This window comes from Schistocerca serialis, chromosome 5 (assembly GCF_023864345.2).
Source record: "Schistocerca serialis cubense isolate TAMUIC-IGC-003099 chromosome 5, iqSchSeri2.2, whole genome shotgun sequence".
NCBI classification, from domain to species: domain Eukaryota; kingdom Metazoa; phylum Arthropoda; class Insecta; order Orthoptera; family Acrididae; genus Schistocerca; species Schistocerca serialis.
In genome coordinates this window covers 70,680,840-70,699,762 of record NC_064642.1, presented here as the reverse complement: position 1 = coordinate 70,699,762, position 18,923 = coordinate 70,680,840, and the positions used below count along the sequence as shown (strand labels likewise).

The 18,923-nt window shown below is 43.4% G+C and overlaps 1 protein-coding gene across 1 annotated transcript in view; it reads right to left on the bottom strand.

Moving 5' to 3' along the window:
- The window catches only part of LOC126481137 (probable cytochrome P450 303a1), a 157,687-nt gene that overhangs the window by 77,130 nt on the left and 61,634 nt on the right, over positions 1-18,923 (bottom strand). The window contains exon 3 of the mRNA XM_050104687.1: positions 5,271-5,522. Coding sequence (XP_049960644.1) covers positions 5,271-5,522 — 252 coding nt within the window. The remainder of the gene's footprint in view (positions 1-5,270; positions 5,523-18,923) is intronic.

Genomic DNA, 18,923 nt, shown 5'->3' with positions numbered 1-18,923 from the left:
GCAAGCATTTGTTCGCAGCCCAGGAAAATCGACTCGCAGAGCTAGCAGAGAGCTGCAAATTCCACAATCAACTGTATGGAGAGTCCTACGAAAAAGGTTGGTTATGAAACCTGAACGTCAACTACCCGAGGCGATGGATCGGCCGCCAGGCAGCCCGTGACAGAGCACTTCATCACTGGCCTCCAAGAAGCCCTAATCTTACCCCCTGCGATTTTTTCTTATGGGGGTATGTTAAGGATATGGTGTTTCGGCCACCTCTCCCAGCCACCATTGATGATTTGAATCGAGAAATAACAGCAGCTATCCAAACTGTTACGCCTGATATGCTACAGAGTGTGTGGAACGAGTTGGAGTATCGGGTTGATATTGCTCGTGTGTCTGGAGGGGGCCATATTGAACATCTCTGAATTTGTTTTTGAGGGGAAAAAAACCTTTTTAAATACTCTTTGTAATGATGTATAACAGAAGGTTATATTATGTTTCTTTCATTAAATACACATTTTTAAAGTTGTGGTATTCTTTTTGAATCACCCTGTATTTGTCCAATGAATACCCGTCTATCATCTGCGTGTCTTCTTGGTATAGCGGTTTTAATGGCCAGTAGTGTAGCTTGCTATCTAAACCAATAAATATTTTACTTAAAATGGGCGTCTTCTTATTTATTAATATACACTGGATGTATATTAATGTACGAGTACCACTTACAGTATTCAAGAAAGCCAAATATGCTGGGTATTCCTACCAACATTTAAATTGCCGACCCCAGACAAAAACTTCGAAGTCACCGGACATCTGGGTCAAATCGTATTGCTTTCCCGGGCACACACATTCTGTAGACAGGTTTTTACCCTGCATGCCAAAACAGTTACCTAAAACTACTTTAAGCAACACCAAATTTTACCAATATATCAGTGGAGGACCCCAACTCTCCTTTTGTTAAGCGATATTCCATTCGGCGATCGTACGTGCCAAATAGTGTGGCGGAACATATTACTTCCTCTGATATATGTGTGACGAAATGACCACGACCAGATAGTCTAAGAAAGTATAGCTCATACCGAGGGTTACAGACAGTCGTTTTTTCCACATGCTGTGCGCAAATTGAAGAGGGAAGGGGGAAAAGAAAGTGATAGAAGAAAGCACCCTCCGCCACACCAGGGTTGCCAGGTATCCCGATTTTGACAGAATTGTCCAGATTTTCCGCTGGATATCCGACTGTCTGTTAAACTGTGTTAGGATAATTAATATCTGACTATACGAGAACGTATAATGTTTCACACAATATAGACCTATTCATTATAGGAGTGATTTCATTTAAGAGACAGTCTTGTAAACTTAACTGAAACTAAAAATTCAGCTTTTACTCTGAACAGGATTAGGTTGGAAAACCTCCACTCAACAGCCGTTACTTCACATTTACACTTAGTATCGAGTCAGAAATTTGTTGGTTTACATTTTAAATTTAGCGATGCATTTGAAAGAAAAATAAGTTCGCTCTCAGGCATTCGAAACTAAGTGCTAGTGCCGAAAAACAAGGAAGAGTTACAATTTAAAATCAATTTTAATTACGAAGAGTGTAAGATTTCATCGTGGTTTAACAAAGGTACAGATGACTGCAATGGTCCTCTTATTTTATTGTCTTCCATGGGGTTGAAAATCTAGTTAAAATGGTTCCATTACAAGCGGATTTAATTTACATACCTGCAGTTTCGTCCTTTTACCGGCAGGAAAGAAGGGGCAATTCTACTACAGAGGTTGAAAAGCAAACAGAAATATCAAAAGGTAAAATGCGGTGGTTTTCTTCAATTCCAACTTACTTATACTGCGTTACCAGTATAGTTGTACACTTTAAGGACTGAAGATAGAAGAAACCAGTAACTGCAGCATTTACAAATATCTGAATTTTAGATCTGTGAGTATTAATTCTAGCCTGAGAGGTGTCCGTTGCCAATAACTTATCACTTTGTTCAGTCCATAACTGTCAGATTGGTAAAAATTCGTGACTTTGTTGAGTGAAGAGGAATATTCGACACTAGTTGTGGACTGACTGGTGACATAATGTTAATGGCTGCTCCGGCGTCACCTTTTGGTGCATATTTTCGCAGTTTTGTTGGGAGTCAAGAGTAATATTCGATACAGTCGATGGCTTTGACCAGTGATATAATGTTAATGATTCCTATGACGTCACTCTTCGGTACATATTTTCGCAGTTTGGTTGTTAGTTTGCAAAGTCAACGATTGTGAAAGCAAAAAATCTGGCTGTAATATCAGATGATCTGTAGCTCAACCCTTTTAAGATAATCGCTCCTGATCTCACATTATACTGCCGTGTTATTTACGTCGATTGTCGCATGTTTCCTGTGTCACTGATCAAAGCCGATGACTAGTGTCGAATATTCCTCCTTATCTGCTGTTAGAAAAAAACTGGCAACCCTGCGCCAAGGGTGATTTTGATTAAACTGGAGCTACTCAAGGAGGTCCAGTGTGGGCTTTAATTATTGTATGGTAGCGAAACTTGTTAACATTTTAATGCGTTAATGTGGAACCGATTTACGCTGGAAAACAAATTAGTTCCAACTGGTGCCACCAGGTGCAAATTTGGCGCTGTACATTGCATGATGGTATGACATCCACACCGTCATTTCACAAGCCATAACGTGAGAAGAGAGACCGGGCGCAGTTAGTGAAACTATTTTGTGTGGACGGCAGCAATTGGAGTGCTGCACTGGGAGAGTATCGCCGACTGAAATGTCTCAGAAGAGGCTCTGTGCTATTAAACGGTTTAAAGATGATGATAACGAAATTCGAAAACACGGGTGAGCTTGGTGTGGTACCTGGCAGAGGAAGGCGTCCTATCCCCATGGAAGATACTGATGAGGTTGCTAATGATGCAACTGATCATCAGTAAGTGACCCAAATAGTACTAGTGGTCATGCAGTGTCATGAGGATTGTCCATCCCATGGCCAGTAGCATGGAATGTTTTGTGGTCTATTTTATTCTGGTACACGACAAGATCCAGACGGTGCAGGAACTGGAATCTCATGGTCCGCAGCAACGTTCTGAATGTGCTCTCCGATTTCTGGCACAGAAGACATGTGACTGGACTGTATTCTATAGAGTGGATTTGGAGGTTCTGTTAAACCGTGTCTTGTGCAAGAAGAGCCATTGCACTCGCCATACGTGATTGTGTGGTGTGGATTCACAAACACCTTTATTCTCGGTCTGTTCATTGAAGAGAAAATATTCAGAGGGCCTTTCAGGTGTACCGTGACGTCTGCACGTTATCGAGATCACCTTGTGCAGCATGTGTTTCGTGCTTTGGAAGAGCGCAGTCGTGGGAATACCACTGTTTTTATGCAACATGGGGCAGTACCCCATGCCCCTCACCCAGAGAAAGATCTGCTTAATGCAACCTTCCACGAACGTATTATCTCCAGAGGCTTTCCAGAAGCATGGTCTGCAAGATCACCTGATCTGAATCCACGTGACTTTTGACTCTGGGGATACCGTAAAGCACGTGTTTACCAGAGACACATTCGGTCTCTACCTGATCTAAAGGCCAATATACAAGAGCACGTTTCTCAGATTCCACTGGAACTGATGCGAGCAACTGTTGATCACGTCGTTTTACGGATGGGGTCCCTCATCTACAGCTTCGGTGCTCAAATCGAATAAATTGTATTAGACGCGGTTAATGATAAAATCAACATTATGTCTTTCTCACTTGTTTGGTCTTCCCTGCCCACGTTCAGTTCGTAATCCATTACACATGGAAACATTTCTATTCGGCTTTCTTCTACATCTACACCGATACCCCGCAAGCCAACGTACGGTGCGTCACGGAGAGTACCCTCTACCACTACCTTTCCTGTTCCACTCGCAGATAGGTCGAGGGAAAAACGACTGTCTATATGCTTCCGTATGAGCTCCAATTTCTCTTATCTTATCTTCGCGTTCCTTCCGCGCAATGTATGTTGGCGAAAGTAGAATCGTTCGGCAGTCAGCTTCAAATGCCTGTTCTCTTAATTTTCTCGATAGTATTTATCGAAAAAAATGTCGCCTTTTTCCAGGGATTCCCATTTGAGTTTCCGAAGAATCTCCGTGACACTTACGTGTTATTCGAACCTATCGGTAACAAATCAAGCAGCCCGCCTCTGAATTGCTTCGATGTTTTCCTTCAATCCGACCTCGTACGGATCCCAAACACTCGAGTAGTGTTGGGAGCACACTGCATCTTCCCACCGCACTTCCAGTCATAGCAGTACAGCACAGAAACAAAATTCCGTGGTTATCAACACTACTCCTGTCCCAGAAGCGGAAAGTTACTTGCACTCACAGTGCCAGATTTGTACGTGGTGGCCAAAATTGGAATTAATCAAAAATGGCTCAAATGGCTCTGAGCACTATGGGACTTAACTTCTGTGGTCACCAGTCCCCTAGAACTTTAGAACTACTTAAACCTAACTAACCTAGGCACATCACACACATCCATGCCCGAGGCAGGATTCGAACCTGCTACCGCAGCGGTCGCGCGGTTCCAGACTGCAGCGCCTAGAACCGCTCGGCCACTCCGGGCGGCTGGAATTAATCACTGCATCTTCCCACCACACTTTCAGTCATAGCAGTAGAGCACAAAAACAAAAGTCTGTAATTATCGACAGCGTTTCCGTTCCAGCAGCAGAAAGTTTCTTGCATTCTCAGTGCCAGATTTGTACATGGTGGCCAAAATTGTAATTAATCACTGCATCTTCCGACGACACTTTCAGTAATAGCAGCAGAGCACAGAAACAAAAGTCTGTAGTTATTGACAGCATTTCCGTTCCAGCAGCGGAAAGTTTCTTGCATTCACGAAGCCAGATTTTCACATGGTGGACAAAATTGGAATTAATTATATTTCTGTGTAAATCGGTCCGCGTTAACACTCTTGAATATCTACCAAATTTCGCTGATATATAATATCCACAGGCCGCACTGGACCTCTGAGAATAGCTGCTACACCTTAATTATAACCAGCGTGGGCTCTCTGGTTCTGGATCGGCTTAAGTTGGTGGAGTTCACACATAAAAGAAGTACAGTATCCGTGTGTACAGTAGCCGTTAAGAAGTTAATGCGGTGCCGAAGCTGTAAGGACACGTGTAGCGAATGGAATGCACTGCATCGTCCCATCACACTTACAGTCATAGCCGTAGAGCACAGGAACAAAGTGGCGTGGTTGTCAACACCGTCCCAGTCCCAGAAGGGGGAAGTTTAATGGGGCCGTGTCTCTCACCTCTCCTGACGCCCCAGGTGCGCGTCTCGTAGAAGGGCCCCTGCGGCCGGCCGTCGAATTCCTCCCTGGTGAGCATCTCGCGGATGGCGCGGTAGCTGCACAGCACCACCTGCCGGTCCTTGCCGACGCGCACCCCCACCACCGGGCCGTAGCGCCGGCCCAGCTCCGCCGTCGCCTCGTACAGGTAGCCGGACTGCTTGCGCAGCTTGTTGACGGCGAGCGCGCTGCCCACCACCGGCCACCAGCTCGGACCTGCAACGCCGACGAGCCAATCAGCTTTAGGAGAACCAGACCCAAAAAACGACGAAAACTTCATTTCTGAGTGTTTTGTAAGGCCTTCACTGGTATAATAGGAGCTCCTCTCTTTCCAATGACGTACATACATTGAAGCGCCAAAGAAACTGGTATACGCATGCGTGTTCAAATACAGAGGTATGTAAACAGCGAGGCGTAGCGCCGTGTAACGATCCTGCCTTGGAGGCGGTTAAGCGGGAGATGTGCCTCACAGCTGGATAGTGACAGATGGTGACGCGAGACTGGAGACGCACGTAGTTTATGTATCAGCCGAGAGAGGACAATATTGGATAGGGGGACTGTGATTTTAGTTTCGATTGTGTACACTAGAGTGCACTAAAGTAATAGAATGTTTTTCATAAACTGTTCTAGTATTTTCATAAAGTGTTATTATTATTTTTGTGTATGTAAAATGTTATAAATGTGTTTTAGCAGTATGAGTGATGCGTGAGTGTAGTTTAAGGTTAATATGAAGATAATTATTTAACGAGTTATGTAGTAGGATTTAGTGTGGGAACATTTCGAAGAAGTATGGATATAGACAAAGGGAATTTTTCTCGAATACATTTGTAAAGTAAGTTTATGGTAAAGGGAAAGTTAATCCAGGTATAAATAACAATAGTAAATAACTTTATGCATAAGCAAAACTTCAGCATATTAGATAATTATGTCGGTAAAAAGTGCAGTCGTTAGGTTTACTATTTTGCGATTGGTTATTGATGAAAAGCGCGGATTGGCGCGGGAGAATGTTGTTTTGCTATTGGCTGTTGAGTAAACTGACCAATGGTAAAGCAATATTCTTGGCGGGCCTTTCTCTGCTGGTAGAGAAGGCAGAGTATTCTAGAGGAGAGTGGGAGCCTAGCCATGAAACAAACGGACGTGTGTAGTAGTAGTTCCGATGGAAACGATAAGTTGCCGGATCTAGCAGTGTTTCATACATCAAAACTGTGATAAAGTGACGGCATAATTATTCCGATGGGCGTGTAGAGATTTCGGATTTTTTAAGTGAATTTTGTGACGAGAAAAGACATATATTCCGCGTGGCGTATTGAGCAGGTCGGTGGCTAAAAACTGTGACTGCATTTGGTACCGACAGACTTAATATTTGGCGAGCATTATCAATCAAAAACCAAATCAGTATTTTTGTAGCTATTACGTTTTCGGGAAATGCGACACCATAAACTCGCTAACGTGAGTGACTGTGTTAAGACTAGCACAGGCTTGGCAGTGATACTTGTTCACCTAAGTTTCAGAATATATTGAGGACAAAATTTCCAACCTTTCATTTCGCGTGAAAACTTTCTCCCGAAACGTGGAGTTTGAAAGTGGCGTCATGGTCAGCGCTCGAGAGATGGGACACAGCATCTCTGAGGTAGCGATGAAGTGGGATTTTCCCGCATGACCATTTCACGAGTCTACCGTGAATATCAGGAATGCAGTAAAACATCAAACCTCTGATATCACTGCGGCTGGGGATAGATCCCGCAGGAAGGGGAGCAACGACAACTGAAGAGAATCGTTCAATGTGACAGAAGTGCAAGCCTTCCGCAAACTGCAGCAGATTTCATTGCTGGGCCATCAAGAAGTGTCAGCGTGTGAACGATTCAACGAAGCATCATCGATATGGGCTTTCGGAACCTAAGACCCACTCGTGTACCCTTGTGCCCGTGTACTGCACGGCACAAAGCTTTACGCGTCGCCAGGGCCCGTCAACACCGACATTGAACTGTTGATGACTGGAAACATGTTGCCTGGTCGGATGTGTTTCGTTTCAAATTTTATCGAGCAGATGGACGTGTACGGGTATGGAGACAACCTCATGAATCCATTGACCCTGCATGTCAGCAGAGGACTGTTGAAGCTGGAGAAGGCTCTGTAATGGCGTGGGGCGTGTGCAGTTCAAGTGATATGGGACTCCTGATACATCTGGACGCGACTATGACAGGTGACACGTACGTAAGCATCCTGTCTCATCACCTGTGTCCATTCATGTCCATTGTACGTTCCGACGGACTTGGGCAATTCCAGCAATGCGACACCCCACACGTCCAGAATTGCTACAGAGTGGCACATTTCTGAGTTTAAACACTTCCGTTGGCTACCAAACTCCCCAGAAATGAACATTATTGAGCATATCTGGGATGCCTTGCAACGTGCTGTTCAGAAGAGATCTCCACCGACTCGTATTCTTACGGATTTATGGACAGCCCTGCAAGATTCATGGTGTCAGTTCCCTCCAGCACTACTTCATACATTAGTCGAGTCCATGCCACTTCATGTTGCGCCACTTCTGCGTGCTCTCGGGGGCCCTACACGATATTAGGTATGTATATCAGTTTCTTTGGCTTTTCAGTGTATAATACTAATATGGATTCACCTTAGATCTAAGTATTTCTAATTTATGTGTGGCCGAGCGGTTCTAGGCGCTTCAGTTTGGAATCGCTTGACCGCTACGGTCGCAGGTTCGAATCCTGCCTCAGTCATGGATGTGTGTGATATCCTTAGGTTAGTTAGGATTAAGTAGTTGTAAGTTCTAGGGGACTGATGATCTCAGATGTTAAGTCCCATGTGCTCAGAGCCATTTGAACCATTTTGAACCTAATCTGCCACGACACGGTCATCCATATCCTACACACACTCAGCCATATGCTCCAATATCAACAAAAGTGTGTTTTCCTATAGATAATTACTGTGTACAGGGAGGGGGGAAGGATACGCTCAGAACACTCACACCAAGTCTCGGCAAAATTTTGCGTCTACTGAGACCAGGAACAACTGAATCCACTGTTCACGGTCTATACCTTACCATACTGGTGCACTAATTATTGGTAGATACAGGTTTGCATACAATAGATAATTTCGTCTTTATGAGTACATTTAACGACTATTGTGTAACACGGTTCCCGCTCACGAGCGCGAATGTAATCGTCCCGACGCGGACGAATGTAATCTCGAGACACAACGACGAAGAGAAATCAGATATCGCGCCGGACTGACCGCTACAAATTATTAAGACGTCTCCACATGTAACCGCTGGATGGCCGCTCAGATGAAACCTTCGTCAGACACATATCAGCACCACATACATGGTATCTACAATATTCTTCTATTGCACCTAACTTTTGCCACAATTTAAAGTCGATTCCTGATCTTCCATCTCCCACCACAACACACGAATGACAAATAGAAGGTGAGAGCGAAAGAACACTCGTACTTTCGGAAATTAATACAAATGAAACGATACAACTTACTCACTTCAAAGCTTAACCCCTTTAATAGAGTATCTATGGAGGTTTTTTTAACGTACAGGTACAATCAGCACTACCTAGGTGCAGTTCTTTTGTTGCTGCCGCCGTCTGTGTGTCCCAGTAGCTTCTTTTTTTATTTTATTTAGCATTCGACGAAAAAGTACCATACAACCATTAATATTACAAATACAACACACCGCAAATAGCTGCCATATATATACTCTCAACTGTTCATATCCAGAATGTGTAGGTACTACAAACTCAAGCTATACTTATATTGCAATTTGAGATGATGTCACGAAAGCAAGTATTGTCTTGTACGAGAGGCATTCGGTAAGTAATGCAACACATTTTTTCTGAGTCCTCTTCAGCTCCTACACTTTCATGAAATTCAGATAGGTGGCGGTGCTATCTGTAGCCTTCAAATGGCGTCTGTAACGGTGTTGCGTTCCCAGCAGAGCTTCTTTCTGAGGAAAACCAGAGCACCGCAGATATTCATAGACGCTTGCACAATGTCAACGGAGAAATGGCAGTGAATAGAAACGTGGTGAGTCGTTTGGCTAGGCGTCTGTCATCATCGCAACAAGGTCGCGCAATACCTCTCCGATCGCCCGTATTTCGGCCGGCCGCACACAGCTGTGACTCCGCAATGCTGGAACGTGCGGACACTCTCATTCGAGGTGATCGACGGATCAAAATGAAACACCTCGCTGCTCAACTGGACGTCTCTGCTAGTAGTGCTGACAGACTCGTCCACCAGCTGGAGTGCTCGGAGGTGAGTGCCCATTACACTCCTCGCCACCTAGCAGAACAACTTAAAGAGCAACGAAGAACCATCTAAGCGGAATTGCTTGAGCATTATGATTCTGATCTCAACAATTTTTTCTCGAACATCTTGACAGGCGATGAAACATGGGTTCGTCACGTCGAACCGGAAATATAATGGCAATCCATGGAGTGACGCCATACCGCCTCCCTTCCGAAGAAAATGTTCAAAGCCGTACCCTCTGCCGCTAAAATAATGGCGATGGTGTTCTGGGACTGTGAAGGGGTTATTCAGTTTCATGTCCTCTCTCACGGTGCAACGATCAACTCTGAAGTGTATTGTGCTATTCTCTGGAAATTGAAGAAAAGACTTCAGGGCGTTCATCGCCACAGAAATGCAAACGAACTTTGCCTTCTCCACGACAACGCAAGGTCTGCGCACCCTCGAGGAGCTCACAGAATTTCATTTGACTGTTCTTCCTCATCCGCCCTACAGCCCGAATCTCGCACTTTCCGACTTCCATCTGTTTGGCCCAATGAATGATGCACTCCTCGGGGAGCAGTACGTGGACGATATGGAGGTCTCTCATCCAGCAAGCCGTTGGCTCTGACGTCGACCAATAGAGGGGTATCAAGAGAACACAGGCCCTCCCGGTAAGGTGGCGCAAGACCGTCGCATTGAACGGAGATTATGTTGAAAAATAGGGATTTTTATCCAAAAAAGTGGGGAATAATTTTGTGTATTGAAATCCAGAATTAAATCATCCCGTTATCAGAATAAAATATATTGCATCAGTTAGTGAACGCCGCTCGTATATATGGATGGAGTTGCTGAAAGGATACAGAGAAGATGGACATCAACTTTCCTCAAATCTTCCATGAAAACCTGTCTGTGCACAGTGTTCCTAACCATCAACAAAAACAAATATGGTTGAGATAATTCTAAATGGTATTACCACTATCACAACAAAGAGAATTTCGACACTCCTGTTCGGTGAAGATGTGTTGGAGAATACCTATGAATAAAACGCAGCCACATGACACGGTTATTAATTTCCTTGAGAAATCTTTGTCGTGGAGCCAAGTTTGTAAGGTTTCTAGCTTATTTGCCCCCATGAACCATGGACCTTGCAGTTGGTAGGGAGGCCTGCGTGCCTCAGCGAGACATATGACCATACCGTTGGTGCACCCACAATGGAGCGGTATCTGTTGGGAGGCCAGACAAACGTGTGATTCCTGAAGAGAGGCAGCAGCCTTTTCAGTAGTTGCAGGGGCAACAGTCGGCATGACTGACTGATGTGGCCTTGTAACAGCAACCAAACCGGCCTTGCTGTGCTGGTACTGTGAGTGGCTGAAAGCTAGGGAAAACTATAGTCGTAATTTTTTCCGAGGCCATGCAGCTCTACTGTATTGTTACATGCTGATGGCATCCTCATGGAAAAAATATTCCGGAGGTAAAACAGTCTTCCATTCGACTCTCCAGGAGGAGACTACTCAGGAGGATGTTGTTATTAGGAGAAACAAATCTGGCGTTCTAAGGATCGGTGCGTGGAATGTCAGATCCCTTAATCGGGCAGGTAGGTTAGGAAACTTGAAAAGGGAAATGGATAGATTAAAGGTAGCTATAGTGGATTTAAGTTCGGTGGCAGGAGGGACAGGATTTCTGGTCAGGTGAATACAAGGTTATAAATACAAAATCAAATAAGGGCAACGCAGGGGTAGGTTTAATAATGAATAAAAAATAGGAACGCGGAAAAATCTACTACGAACAGCATAGTGAGCGCATTAGTGTAGCCAAGATTGACACGAAGACGTACAAGTTCATATGCCAACTAGCTCCGCACATGATGAAGAGATTGAAGAAATGTATGTTGAATAAAAGAAATTATTCAGATAGTTAAGGGAGACAAAAATTTAATAGTCATGGGGGACTGGAATTCTATAGTAGGAAAAGGAAGAGAAGGAGAAGTAGTAGGTGAATACGGACTGCTGGTAAGGAATGAAAGAGGAAGCCATCTGGTAAAATTTTGCAAAGATCACAACTTAGTCATAGCTAGCACTTGGTTTAAGAATCATGAAAGACGGTTATACAGTATATCATAATTAATATCGTAAACGCATACAGTTGAAAGTACACGATACCAGAAGCAAAAAAGTCTCAGTAAACATAGGGCAGAAAATGCGTACCTTAAGAGCTACGACCAATTTTTCGTCTTCGATACTGTAAAGCAAATCTCTTCTACGGCAAGCTCTTTGCTTTCCACATTTTGGGAAGTAATAGTATGGACCAAAACAAAACAAAAATGTCCAGTAAACATGTACTTTAAAATGCATATCTTTAAGAGCTATGAGCACGTGCTCATCTTCGCTACTTGGAAATACAACTCTTCTAATGAGCAATTGGTCATAGATTTTAAGGTATGCATTTTAGAGCAAATGTTTACTGGACATTTTTTCTTGCTTTGGTCCATACTATTACTTCCCAAAATGTGGAAAGCAAAGAGCTTGCAGTAGAAGAGATTTGCTTCACAGTATCGAAGACGAAAAATTGGTCATAGCTCTTAAGGTATGCATTTTCGACCCTATGTTTACTGAGGCTTTTTTGCTTCTAGTATCGTGTACTTACAACTGTATGCGTTTACGACATTAATTATGATACACGCTGTATACGTGGAAGAGGCCTGGAGACACTGGAAGGTTACAGATAGATTATATAATGGTAAGACAGAGATTTAGGAACCAGGTTTTAAATTGTAAGACATTTCCAAGGGCAGATGTGGACTCTGACCACAATTTATTGGTGAACTGTAGGTTAAAACGGAAGAATTTGCAAAAAGGTAAGAATTTAAGGAGATGGGACCTGGATAAACTGAAAGAACAGGAGAGAGCATTAGGGAACCATTAACAAGAACGGGGGAAAGAAATACAGTAGAAGAAGAATGGGTAGCTTTGAGAGATGAAATAGTGAAGGAAGCAGAGGATCAAGTAGGTAAAAACATGAAGGCCAGCAGAAATTCTTGGGAAACAGAAGAAATATTGAATTTAATTGATGAAAGGAGAAAGCATAAAGATGCAGTAAATGACGCAGACGAAAAGGAACACAAACGTCTTAAAAACAAAATCGACAGGAAGTGCAAAACGGCTAAGCAGGGATGGCTAGAGGACAAATGTAAGGATGTAGAAGCATATATCACTAGGACGGAATTCGAACATCGGGAGCTTTCCTACGACGATCTGACACTCTACCAGATCACCTACCAGAGATTTTCATGTTCATAGCTCACAGATACACTTTTCGTATACTCCGTACTTCTGGTGTTACTTTCAGTTACCATTTACACATGTTCTACTGGACGACAGCACAAAAAAAAAAAAAAAAAAAAAAGGTTCAAATGGCTCTGAGCACTATGGGACTTAACATCTGAGGTCATCAGTCCCCTAGAACTTAGAACTACTTAAACCTAACTAACCTAAGGACATCACACACATTCATGCCCGAGGCAGGATTCGACCCTGCGACCGTAGCAGTCGCGCGGTTCCGGACTAAAGCGCGTAGAACCGCTCGGCAACCACGGCCGGCGACGACAGCACACAGCACGAACTAAATCGGTATTTCGGTTGATACTTTATCGACATACAATGTTTGGTTCCGATCTGAGTGTCTGAGTGTGGGGGTTTGGGTGTGAGCTTCCGGCAGCGGCGGCGTATGGAAACTTTGAGGGCGTGTCTACGCCGCCGCATCTCATAGTTGCTGTGTCTGGCAGCGACTGTCGTTATCGAACCTGGGACTAACCTCTGCACCACACGGACACAGTGTTTATCGCAATCACGCGGACTATCTCGGCCGACCTACACTCAAGCAACATCATTAAGTTAAAGCAGTCAGATGCAAATTAGTTTTAAAATATAAAGCAAAAAATTTATATTTTTTTGCTGTGAAATAATATCGCGAATTGTTGAATTTTAAACTCAGATTAGACACTTTTGAAATTAAAATTATAATCTACTCACCTTACTAACATAATTTGGTTTTGGTGACTGTTGTAATGATTTCGATTAGTATGAGAACGCATTGCAATCGGCGTTTGTCGTCAAGGAAGTAATAAAATACCGAGTGATTTATCATAGTGTCATTGACCGATTATTGTGGAATTTAAGATTATTGGAAAGCCATCACAGGCTACGATCATATTAATCTCTTAGGGCGTATCAGATACCACCTTTTTCGAACTATATAGCACCAAAACTATTGTATAGGGTTGCAGTCAGTCAAGAAATATTTTAGGGAATTGGTTTAAAAAAATATTTCAAAGGTTCAGTCAAATCTTTACAAGTTTTCTCCCAGAGCAACTTCAGCTGTGCCTACGTGACACAAGTTGCCTGTCTTTCAGAACCGAGGCAGTTCTGTCCAGCTAAAGCTGCTGACAAGAGACACCTTGAACCCTCTGCTGAAACTGCTATCGAATTCACGCCATCGGTTTTAGCCAGTAGCGAGCGTGGGAAGTAGGTCACGTGTGTGGACGCTGTAGCGAGAACAGTCGTCTTTCTCCGGAGGCAGAGCCCCATGGTTCTGCGTTCCATGACCGGCCACCCACACCTGTTAACATGAACCGCCTCCCCGTCCGTTGCCCACTTATTCAGTTGTTCGGCCTCCTAGACTGGCCTAAACCTGGTAACCAGGCGTGCCCCTTTGTATTCCGCACACTGAAATATGTTCTCTTCATTTTACCACATTTCCTGTTCTGTCATTAACGGCAGCCCTGGATGCCCACTCACAAGTTCTGACCGCTCGACCTCCTGTACGTTGCAATAAGTCGGATGCCGTAACCTTCTTCCCCCTTCCCTGCCTATGTACACTATTAACAGGTTACTTCGAGTTATTAACATAAGTTGTCACTGTCACATTACATGGCCGACTGTAAGAATGAAAATAAATAGTGGTATATAATAAAATGAGAGCTATGAACCAAAAAACACTTGTAGAAAGTACTCCAAAGTTGTATGTGCGTACATATAAAAATGTACCTATTTAAAAGCGGATGGTTCGTTTGAAAAAAAAAACTTTAAAGTCCTACACATAAGATAATACATACTCCAACTGTCTTCATTCATGCAGAAGATATAGTAATGTGAAATGAGATTTAACTTTTTGAAACACGGTGTACAGTTGACTGTTGAAGTAGGACAGACCTGTCAACTACATTTTCTGGGCGTGGGAACGGTGGGCAGCGTGGACTTAGTGATCAGGAAGCCAACAAGCACATACATATGCCTAAACGACATGTCTCATCACCATTCAAAGTAAAGCAACTCTGTGATTCGTACATTAACAACGATAGAACATCGAGTCACCAATACCGTCAGCATAGAGGTAGAACTTTGCTAGTTACGTATCACTTTCGGAACAAATGGTTCCAGTGGGGATACTATAAAAAAATTATGACAACAAGGGACGAAGCCAAGAGCACCTAGAAAGAACAGCCACGACAAATCACTCACTCACCGAGACATTAATGACTGGGTGGGCAGGATTCACTCCGAGGGGGAATCAAACCAGGCTTCTACAGAAACAACAAAATAAGAGTGTTTCTGGATGCCGCTCAAGCCGCCGTCGATGAGCTTCACACCCCACGAGTCTGCGAGATTGGCCTGTGATTGTGTACTGGGGAAGCAGGATGCTCCGCCCCATCAACACGCGTGTTGCGGGGCACGGTTTGTTCAGCAGATATAAACGATGTCAGCAACACATGGAGGCCCGTGTATTACCTAGACAGCCACATAGCACTCGGAGAAACATTAGGGAGGTTTTCTAGACTTGAGAGAGCAGAGCAGCCGTCCTTTGTGAACCGTAGGGTGGGCTACAGACTCTCGTTTGCCAGTTTTTGCAAGTGAGCACACCAGCCGTGCTTGTGGAGTTCTCTTACCGCAGACTGAGATACCATAATGTAGGCGCCACCGGCTAACACGTAGGTGGCGTCACTTGCTGATGGCATCCGGAATGGGTTTTCCAACAACAATCAACAGGTTTGACGTCCATGATGCTCCCACACACATTCTGTGAGGGACAGACCTGGGGATCTTGCTAGTGACACGTGACACGTGTGGATGGGCATCATCCTGTTGAAAAATGGCATGACGACTCTATCGCATGAGAGGTGACACACGAGGACACAGGATGTCCATAGCTTACCATCGTACCGTTCGAGTTCCCTCAGTAACTACCAGGTGTGACACTCGATGACTCCTCACATCATAACGCCAGGAATAACACCGCTGTGTCTCTCAACAAAATTGGAAGAATGGAACCTCTTCCCAGGCCGCCTCCGTACTCGACAACTATCGTCATCCGGGGTAGTGCAGAACTGCGATTCTTTGCTTAAGGGGCTCCGGAACGCCCTATACTTGCAATGTTAAAATAACGCTTATAAATTACATCTTTCCTCACAAAGTATTTGAGGTAGGAAGTTGAACTTTTTACAGATTATTTATTGGAATATGGGCTACAACTTAACACAGGTATTTTACAAAATTTTAGTTCAGTTATTAAAGATGATTTTTTTTTCAATTGTAATGAAAATTCACAACATTTTTTTGCAATTTTTTATTTATATATTCAAAAATATACAGTTTTTTGGAAAAAAGGCTGTGTTAAATTATGCAGAAGGTACTGTGTAACATTTACTGAAAGTTTGAAACAAATATGTTTGGAAGATCCTTAGAAAACATGTAATTAGTATGAGAAAATAAAAGTTTTGGGAATCGAGCGACAAAGATTGGATTACCTTTTTAGTGCATTCCAGGTCCATAGGATGGATTATCTTCATCCTCTGCAAACTCCTACTCCAGCTTCCTCTTGTTCCTCCTCCTGTTTACTCTTGCTTGTATTTCTAGACTCTTTACAGCCCTGTCTGCAGCCCGAAGGCGTTCCTTGTCTAAAGCAAGCATCGCTCGTTGTTGTGTTCGTAGATTTTGCTACCATTTTCTTCAGTTGCAGTTACTGCAACACTGTTCCAAAAGGTGGTCATGTATGAACACTTATCACATTTCAGTTGTATTTCACTAGCAAGTCCTACGTGCTTTATTATGGAGAGTTCCAGACCAACTTCACTACAATGAATACATCTTACACAGTTTGAAAAAATTCCTTTGAGAACCGACATATCAAATATTTCATTCACATCCGATTCGCCCATAAAACATTCATAGTTTTCACTCATTGAACCAAGCTTCCTCTGTGAAGTATTTTCTTTCCCACTTTGACTGCTATGGGCAGGTGTACTTGAGAGGTTAGGTTCACTCACTTGGTTATCGTCTTTATTGTTTACAGTAATAACACATACCTTTGGCTTTCCAACATTTCTCCTTTTCTTAAAAGCCTTCAGAGGATTTCTAATAACTTTACTTTTACTCATTATTATACTTCAACAAAACAGAGACTCAAGAAACAGAATTAATTACGAATATTTTCGAGATAACGACAGAGTAAATAAACATGAAACAATCGACAATCACACCAGCGATATATATTGAACCATCACAGGTTAGCCACAACACATACTTTATCTTACATCACTAAAATAATAATAACACCATTTGACAGCAGTTTAACAGCGCCACAGTGGGTCACGACCATGTAGAACACATTTCAAAAAAAATTTAAAAATTGTTGTACTCTTCGGAATTGAATAAATTATATATCTATTAAAAGGTAATAGTCTGCAGATTCAGAAAACGCAAGAAAGTAAAAATTGAACTTTTCATGATTTTGAGCCTTTCCGGAGCCCCTTAATATAGTGTGACGCCGTTCATCATCTGTCCATGTTTCCCGCTCACGGCACCGCTCCAAACGCAGCCGGCTGGGTTGCGGTGTTAACGGCAGCCTACGTATCGGACGGTAATTCCCTAGTGCTGCTGCTGACAGTCCCCGACCAATGATGCGGAGTGACACTAAACGTTGCACGGAGGCCATTACTAGTTCTCGAATGACAGCAGCAGCTTTGAAGGGGGTACGACGCGCCTGGTGCACACAGAACGGCGATCCTCCCTTTTGGTGGTCAGTTGTGATCCATCGATACCTTGGAGATGCGTATGCCAACCCTTACGTTCCCATACAGTCCAACACCGGGCCACTGTCACATCTGAATCCACCTCAAATCCGGGTACTGCGCGATTTGAGGAGCTGGCGAAATGGTGGCGCACAATGAGGTCCTTTTCAAGCGTTGCTGATAAAGCCGTCTCATACGAATACGCGGCATCTCCGTCTCCTTCACAGTCTAACGTCTAACGAGGTTCGCGCCACGCACATGCCCTACCAAGACTAGTAAAACGCTAAACATGAGCGGTACTAATGCATTTTGGTGGCCGTTCTACCTGTCACAGAGAATTGCGAGTCTAGTCATTTCTACATCTGCCAATGGTGTGCACGTGTACGAAATAACAGTGACGTCCGACCGTGTCTTCTGGGCACCTCACTTTTTTGTCACGCAGTGTATTCCGAATAATATGTATTCGATAGGCATTGCGTCTGTTTTTATCGTCCAGTCAAAACACACAACGCTAGGCGTTTATAAAGCAGCAACCACAAAATCATGGGTTGTCACCCCGATGTAATCTGCCAGCAGTTAGTAGCCGAAATTATAGTTCTCTCACATCATGACACCCATAAGAATATTACTTTTTTTTTTTTTAATCGGTTTGGTCTCCGGCACTGCGTATTGCCAAGTCATGCTCGAAGTCATTTCATTTCCTCGTTGTTTTTTTTGTGAGTTGGTATAGCGATGAAGTACACTGCTTCACTTGCTTGAAAAAATTAAAGATGTGTCTGCCTTTGCAATGAAATAATAAAAGAAGGAAATTATGGTAACAGTAATACATTAAAAACTTAACAATTCATTCTTAGTATACAATAAAAATAGAAAGTAGCCTGTATCTACATAAATGTCTTCATTTGCTTATAGCCCTTGAAAACAGGCAGTTAACACAACCTCAGTATTGTTTATCACTGATAATTTTTAATGCCCCGATAGTGGCACTGGACTCGCATTCGGGAGGACGACGGTTCAATCCTGCGTCCGGCCATCCTGATTTAGGTATTCCGTTATTTTCCTAAATCGTTTCAGGCAAATGCTGGGATGGTTCCTTTGAAAGGGCACGGCCGACTTCCTTCCCCGTCCTTCCATAATCCGATGAGACCGATGACCTAGCTGTTTGGTATTATCCCCGATTACAAAATGAGTTTTGAGCAGAGTTTTATAAAATTAGAAGCCGTAGAAGAATACTGGTGATTTTTGTAATATTCAACCACTCATTACTTTTCGAGAAAAGCAGCGAACGGTGGACGGCCTAA